Below are 8,166 nucleotides of genomic sequence, written 5' to 3' on the forward strand. Positions count from 1 at the left end.
GGTTTCCTTGTCTTTTTTTTTTCGGAATTCCGCTAAAAAATAAAGACTAGATGAGGTTTCCAATGGCAGCGCATTTGAGCATTTGGAGCATACGGACTAAAAACTATTCCAATGCTTGATGCTAAATGTGAGCACTTACAAAACTAATTGCATAAGTCACGTCTAATTGCATAAGTCACGTCTAATTGATGAGTAGAATTCATTAATCCTAATTAGCTCATGATTAATCCAAGTTGTACTACGAGCTAATTATGATCTAATTAGGATCAACGGGTTCTACCCATTAATTAGCCGTGACTTATGCAATTAGTTTCACAATTAGTTCATATTTAATCGTTCTAATTAGCATCGAAACATCCAACTACTTTTTAGTTCGGCGGCTCCAAACAGAACCTAAGAGGGAGGAGTAATCTATCTCGCAGAACTTAAAATGCATTCAGCCTCTAGGATATTATTTAAGCCAGCAACTCTGTGAGAGTCATAACCACACATCGGAGAGTAATGGCATGAAAATGGCAACGTCTAAATACTCCCACCCCACGGCTTTAAGGGGGTGTTTGGATATTAGGTGCTAAACTTTAGTAGTGTCACATCGAATGTTCGGATACTAATTAGGAGGACTAAACATGAGCTAATTATAAAACTAATTGCAGAACTCTGTGCTAATTCGCGAGACAAATCTATTAAGCTTAATTAATCCATCATTAGCAAATGGTTACTGTAGCACCACATTGTCAAATCATTGACTAATTAGGCTTAATAGATTCGTCTCGCGAATTAGACTCCATCTGTGCAATTAGTTTTGTAATTAACCTATGTTTAATACTCCTAATTAGCATCCAAACATCTGATGTGACAGGTGCTGAACTTTATTGGGGTGTATCCAAACACCCCCTAAATTAAACATATTTGACGAAGAAGAGAAGATTTGTTACATCAACATTAAGGCAGACTAAACCATGCATGGAGTCAATTTTTAGACATGATTTCAAATATTATTCTCGCATCTTACGTATTTCATGTTTCAGTCATGCAAAACATGGAAGGATAACATCCACAGCGTTTCTAGATCCGCCCCTGCACGGGCCGACCGGCCGAAGGAGAGGCGCACGTCGAGCGTACCGGCCGGTGCGGTCCATGGGAGCAGTGCGTGCGCTGCCTTGTGAAGGGGAGTGGCCGATCGAGAACGTGTAGGCCGTGGCGTCGCTGAGGAACAGCAGCGCAGCGCGGCGAGCCGGCGAACATCACCAGGCCGCTGGCAAGCGCTGCCGCCGGCCGGCCAGCCTGCCGCCTCCGCCTCCCTCGCCGATCGAGACGGCGTGGTGGTTCGTGCCCAGCCAGGGCGAGGTCGTACAAAGGCGGAGCTTCTGAAGGCCAAAACTGAAATACCCAGGTTACAGCTCCATTGCAGGGTGAAAAGTGAAACAACAGCACAGTGATAAGGTACTGCATTTTCCAACATATATAGAAACTGGGACTTTAACGTTAATCATTCAGCACACAAACACATATGTGAGCTGGACTTAATACCAAGTACTACTGAATCCAGGGTCTCACATTGGTTACCAAATGGCAATGGACTGGATGCCTCCGCATGAAGCTGAGATTGTCTTCATCAAGATTAAATCATGAATACCACGTATGTTCAGTGAAAGCTGCAAGATAGTCATACAGAGAATCAGGTTCGATTATACTATTCCAAGTGTCCACTACGACAACTTTTTTCACAACTGTGCCTTACTACGACGATCACCACTCACCAGATGCATGTGCTTGTACAAGTCCCAGAACATGCCGCTCCTTTCTTCAGCCAGACCGAAGAGGGTATGATGTGGGAGAACCACAATTTCTCTCCACCAAGCAAGCACCTCCAAGCTCCAGAAACCTTTCCCCTGTCAGGTTGAAGCAGAGATGTAACTGTCAACTCGAGTGAGGATAGTAAGCTTTGTGCTAACCCAGTCAGGTGCCCAGTTCATGTTTTTCTGTTGAGGGGTAAGCAGTTTTGCTGGGAGGAATCATTGAATTCATTGGCACCATGGGCATTTTTCCACGAGGATGTATTTTGTTCAGAAGAAATATCTTTACCTGTAGAAACTGTGTGGCAAACCTGTGGTTCCAAGGAGTCCCTCCTTTGAGCAATTTGCTCATTTCCAGGATCCATTCCACCAATTGTGCTGTCAGTGGTCAAATCAAAGAGCATGCTGCTGACATGTAATAGTCAAGAGTAATTGAAGAAAATGCAACATCTAGGTCAGTAGGGAGACATGCAGTGCCAAGTTCCAGAAATCCTCCTGGGACACCTACATTTCCATTTCCGCTCGTCCTATAGAAGGGAATACTGTGAGAAAACCGAAGCAGCTCACTCAATGTATTACAAAATGAGGATTTGTCCTTGGAAGTTGCGAATGAACTGACAAAACCCTTAATCCCTTAATCCTGATCAAAGGATAACAGTGGTACCATCAACTGACATGGTTGACAAGACGTCCACAACTTCATACCCAAAGGATCTATGGTTATCTGCATCTGAGCTCTATTGCATGCTCCATCCCTTGTACAGGGCCCAAACTTCACCCTTGTTAGGGTATATTCCAAACGAGTTCCTTTTTTGGCCTTTTCTCCATGTAACGATGTGAGAGAACATGAACTTGTCTTGTGATATCTCTTGTATCACCTGTTTCTCCTAAGAAAAATCTTCCACAGGCAGCAGGCAATTCTTCATCAGTCCATTTGTCCTCTTCTTTATTCATTGCTTCATGTTCCAGTCAAGCCATTTGTATTTTGAAGTAAGCATCAAAATGCATTATTTGAGCGCAAAAGATGGCATGCCATCAAGATTGTCATAAATGGCCTAGATCTGGCCAACACCAAACAGATTGGTATCCCTGTTCTTCTCAAAATCAAAGATATCTGTATCAGGAACAGAGATGGACCCGGAATAGGAATTCTTCTTGTCACCAACAGTATCAGTAGCTTTAGCGTTGACCTGATCATCTATATCAGTAGTTTTTGCATTCTCTTGGATATCTCCTTTGCTGGACAAATGAGGTAGACCTGACTGTTTGTCAGTATTAATAACATTACCATCAAACATTTGCTTATGGTTTTTGTTAGCATTAGATGGAAAGTCCTTCTTTTGCCCTATTTCACTTTTGGAGTTCACACTAACGATGCTAAAATCAAAGTCACCTGGACACTCGTTGGTAATCATTGACCTGGCAGACCTCTGATTAGGACTATCAGCAGTTTCTTTCTCATGGTTTTGCTCATTGCCTTTATTTGTTACATTTTCATCCGACTCTCCACTTGGCTCAGGATATGCTGAGGTGATTGGTTGTCAACACCAGTAAAACAATTATAAAAATGTTTCACTGTCAGAATTAGCATTTCTTTCATGTATCGTGTTTCCATCCCCTTGGCTGTCCATTTCGCTGGAGAGATGTTCGGCACATTGGTTGTCAATTGCAGCAGCACTGCCGCTAAACATTTTATCATCAGCAGAATTAGCATTGCCTTCATGAGTTGCATTTCCATCATCTTGGCTGTCTACTTCGCTGGGGTGACATTCAAAAAAAGAATATCTTTAGCTGCTGATACTGGGTGGCAAACCCTCTAGTTCGAAATGGTACTACTTTTGAGCAATTTTTGTGTTCCCATGATCTGTTCTACAAGTTGTAGTGCCGGTGGTCACATCAGTGGGCGAGCTAGCTGATACTCCTTTTGCTTGGGAGACATTCAACTGATCGATTGACAACACCAGAAAAATTATCGTCCAAAATTTTATCGCCGCCAGAACTAACGTTGCCTTTATGTGTTGCATTTCCCATCCCCTTGGCTTTCCATTTTTCTGGGAAGAAGTTTGGCTGACTGGTTGTCAATTGCAGCAGCATTATTATTGTACATTTTACCATCACCAAAACTAGCATTGCCTTCACACGTTGCATTTCGATCCCCTTGGCTGTTCACTTTACCGGGGTGACATTCAACTGATTGATTGGCAGCAGCAGCAACATTGTCACTAGATAATTCATCTTCACCCGAATTAGCATCAGAGAGAGACTTATACTTCTTCTCCCTCATATTGTTACAGGAGTCCCTGTTGTGGCTGTTGTTGGTGTCATCATCTTGCTTTGTTTTACCTAATCCCGTCAGACTCTGCATTTTCATGTTATTTAGCCCTGAAGATGCATGTTCTCTACTCAAATTCTGAGTGACAACAATGTGTGAACCTGGAGGATCTGGTGTCATACATCTGGTGTCGGAGAGAAGTTCTGAACTGGACATCTCCGTGGCCCCCACTGTGACGCAGTAGAAAAGTGTGCACGCCTCACAGCCGTCGGCAGAACAGAGTACAAACAAGCAGTGAGCCCCCTGCAGCGACAGCCGTCGACCGGGTACATCTGCTGCGAGCGCACCATCGAGGCTCGCACGACCCATAAAAATCACTGGTCCTTTGCTTCTTCGCGCACGGCCACGCCGCCCCCTGCACGGCCGACGACGTCGCCGCCCAGCGGCGGGGGTACCGGAAGGCCCTCTTATGAACGTTCGGGTTCCCTGGGGACTCCGGATCCCGCCGTCGCCACCCAGCCGTCGCTGCTGCCGGCCGCCGCGCGCCTCCTCCTCGACGACGCCGGTGCCAGCGTCCGCGCCCGAGTGGGCCAGGCGGTAGCCGACGATGATGAGCGCGACGGCTGCCGCGAGCATGAAGAGCGCGCGCGCACGGGGCCGGAGCCTGGCCGGATTCTTCATCTCTGCTGATTGCTTGCTGTGCGGCTGTGCCGGTGGCAAGGAGAGGCTTCACTAGCAGCTAGCCCGCTGCGGCTTTTGTACACGGGAGGTTGGTTGGGTTGGTCCTAAAATATGGACTCGAGCACGTGGCTTATGGACTATGGACATGTTCCGGCCTAGCGCTGATTGGATCGGGACCGGAAATCCTGCTGGAATAAAATGCCTCGATCGGGCCAGTTTGAAGGCGCGCAGGCAAACGCGCGACCTTAATTATGTTCTGCCGGCAACCAACTACACATGCTGCCCCCGTTCACATGGTCCAAAAGAAAATAGCACACAAGGAAATTTTGATTTATTTTCTTTGATCGTCCATAACTCTCACGTGAAATGTGTGTTTTCAATTCCGTTTGCACCATTGTGTTGCTTGCAACTAGCAAGGTGCCCTGCACAAATAGTGCGGGTAGCTAGATTTTTTTCTACTAAAATTTTGCTCTTATTTTACATGAAGTGAATTTATTCAAATGATCTTATTTTATTATCATTGTTTTGTCTACGTCGTTTAGACCACGATATTAACTTCTTTTATCATCATATTTTGTGGCGCAAAATATATATTCACCAAATTATAGGTTGTTTTGTCAATAGAAAAGTCAAAACGACCTAATTTAGGATGGAGGGGATATATTATTGTTAATAAGGAACTCAATGTGTGGTGAGAGGACTCATATGTGCCATGATCCATTAACGATGCATGTGCACAATTTTACTATTGCATTCCTTGCGTTACAATTTTCCCCTAGCTTCAGCAGCAGAAGTTCCACCGGGACCTCTGCCTCTCAATCGCCATGCATGTGCCCATGCCTCTCTTATCGCATCTCCAGTCTTCCTCTCTCTTTGTTCCTTGCTCTCTGGTCAGTAGCGTAGTGTTGTGATGGTCATCGATGCTCGATGCGTCCCATGACGGCTAGAGCTGCTGCCCCACCGAATAAGCCAGAGCTGGTGGCTGCGTATGCACGCTGGTCAGGCCTCTCCTGCATGGTGCTGCTGTCTTGCCTGCTTGAGCCATGGATGTCGGCCAGACCCTACAACGACTCCCGCATCGAGCCGACCAATTGTCCGTTGCCAGTTTGTGGTGCCGTTAATGATGTGAGGTGTCCTGAAGTAACGAACTACGTATCTGCATAATCATTCTCCACATCCATCGCTGATTTCATTTTGTTGGTTCTTGCATTGTTCGATAAGGAACCACACTATGTTTACCGCTGGTACTGACGACTCTTTGAATCATTCGACATTCCTTGTATCCCAATTCGACGCGGAGAAAGTTGCATCCATGGGTGGCGTTGGATTGGCCTTTGGGTCATGCGGGAGGACACGGCTACATTGATTTGTAAAGACTACGCCAACGTAGACTGTGGATACCTTCCGATCGAACGGAAGAATATGTTGTTGCCTCCTCCCTAGCCATCGGTCTTGGCTTTGCATTAACCAGTATGGCATTGGGGTTTGCTAGCTACTTCGATCCACAAATTTGCTACCTACTTCCCATGTAAGCCTAGGAATGGTTTGGTCTCGAACCGGTTTTGATGGTTTGATTTTTTATTTAATCTAGCTTGGTTTGATAGACAATAGTGTGAGATATATATAATGGTTGGGTTTGGTCTGGTTTAGCGATTGTAATGGTCTGGGCAGTGGCAATTGGTTTGATTAATTTAAATATTCGATAAAAAGAAAATTTGTATGGATATATGTGTGACCTAGGTAAAAAGTCGGACCCTAAATTTAAATCTCGCATTCACACTTTAAAATTTTCAGCAAGAAAAGATTGACTGAAATTTATTGGAGATGTCTCAGAATGATAGTCAGCTACTTCATGCAGATTAGCATGGCTATATCTATATATGGGCCCAGCGTCAAAAGCCAGACCCTAAAACTAAAACCTCATGTTCACACTTTAAAATTTAGCGAATTTGAATGAGATTTGTTGGAGATGTCTAAGAATGATAGTCAGCTACTCCGTGCAGATTAGCATGGCTAGATCTACACGTGAGCCTCACACCAAAAGTTGGACCCTAAACTAAAACCTCTCGTTCACACCCTAAAATTTTAGCGAATTTGATTGAAATTTGTTGGAGATGTCTTAGATTGACAGTCAGCTACTTTGTGCAGATTAGCGTGCCTAGATCTACATGTGAGTCCCACGTCGAAAGCCGAACCCTAAAATTAAAACCTCGCGTTCATACCTTAAAATTTTAGCGAATTTGACTGAAATTTGTTTGTGATGTCTCAGAATGACAGTTAGCTACTTCGTGCAAATTGGTACCATTAGATCTACATGACCAACATTAGTTTGAGTCAGTTTGGTTTAGATATATAAGTAATAGGTTGGTTGGTGTGGTTTGAAATTAACTTTATTTTATATATGGTTTGGTTTTGGGGCGATTCTCAGACTATTAGCCACCTTATTCTCATGTTATGTCACGTCCTTCGCCTTGTCCTTCGGGGAGGCGAGCCTACCAGATTGTAGCCAGCTGTATATGGTCGGTGGCATAACTTAGTTCGTTAGGTTTCTTACGGTGGGACCTATCTACCTAGGTCTAAGTTCTTATCTCGGTGCGGTGTTTACATTGCCCTAAATTTATTCTACTAATTAACTCTATTTTTTTAGACATAGACGATGTGATCGTTGATAGCGAGGTTTCTGAGTTGATTTTGTCAATCTCAAGATCTACCAGTTCATAATGAACACATGAAGTTTGATTGCACAAAATCATTCCTTACTTTCTTCTTCCCCTCTTCCACAACAACACCTCTAGCTGCCAATTCAGCTGCCAAAGCTTCCTTTGCTGCTTGTTCCTGTAAAACCAAACGGCAGGCAGTAGCATCCTCAGTCAAGATGAGATACTGTGTTACATTGATGGAGTCATCGCTACCTCAAGGTACTCTTTGTTTATTTCCTCCCAGGTAATCTTTTTATATTGCGTTTCTTCCTCATTGTGAAGGTACCAATCAACCTACAAAACTCGTAGCATTACAGCAAATTACAAAAGCTTGCTTGGTCATCACCCCACATCTAACTACTGGTGCCATAGAATAAATCCTCAAAAAAAATGATAAAGTTCACTGTGAAAGTACCTCTACATCGTCAATATCAGAAAGGCTTTCTGGATCAGCATCACCTTCACAATTTTCACCTAAGTATGCAAGATAGCATTCAGCTTTCAGAAACAATCAACATAACAAGGACTTGAAACAGGAAAACTGAAATTATTGCTAAGTATGATGGTTCAGGAAGTAAAAAAACCTCCCCCTTCAGGATCCTTGGACACCTCGGAGTCATTTGTGAGTTCCCCGGATGCAACCGTTGAAGATTTATCTTCTCTTACACCTTGTTCGAAGTGAGCTCCCAGAGCACAGAAGGGGGGGGGGGGGGGGGGG

At 44.3% G+C, this 8,166-nt stretch overlaps 1 protein-coding gene across 1 annotated transcript in view; it reads right to left on the reverse strand.

Annotated features, from left to right (window-relative positions):
- Positions 1-7,464: 7,464 nt before the first annotated feature.
- The window catches only part of LOC101764842 (transcription factor IIIB 90 kDa subunit-like), a 14,424-nt gene continuing 13,722 nt past the window's right edge, over positions 7,465-8,166 (reverse strand). The window contains 4 exon segments of the mRNA XM_012848223.2: positions 7,465-7,584; positions 7,662-7,742; positions 7,864-7,922; positions 8,033-8,109. Coding sequence (XP_012703677.1) covers positions 7,465-7,584; positions 7,662-7,742; positions 7,864-7,922; positions 8,033-8,109 — 337 coding nt within the window.

Source organism: Setaria italica, chromosome VIII (genome assembly GCF_000263155.2).
Source record: "Setaria italica strain Yugu1 chromosome VIII, Setaria_italica_v2.0, whole genome shotgun sequence".
Taxonomy (NCBI): domain Eukaryota; kingdom Viridiplantae; phylum Streptophyta; class Magnoliopsida; order Poales; family Poaceae; genus Setaria; species Setaria italica.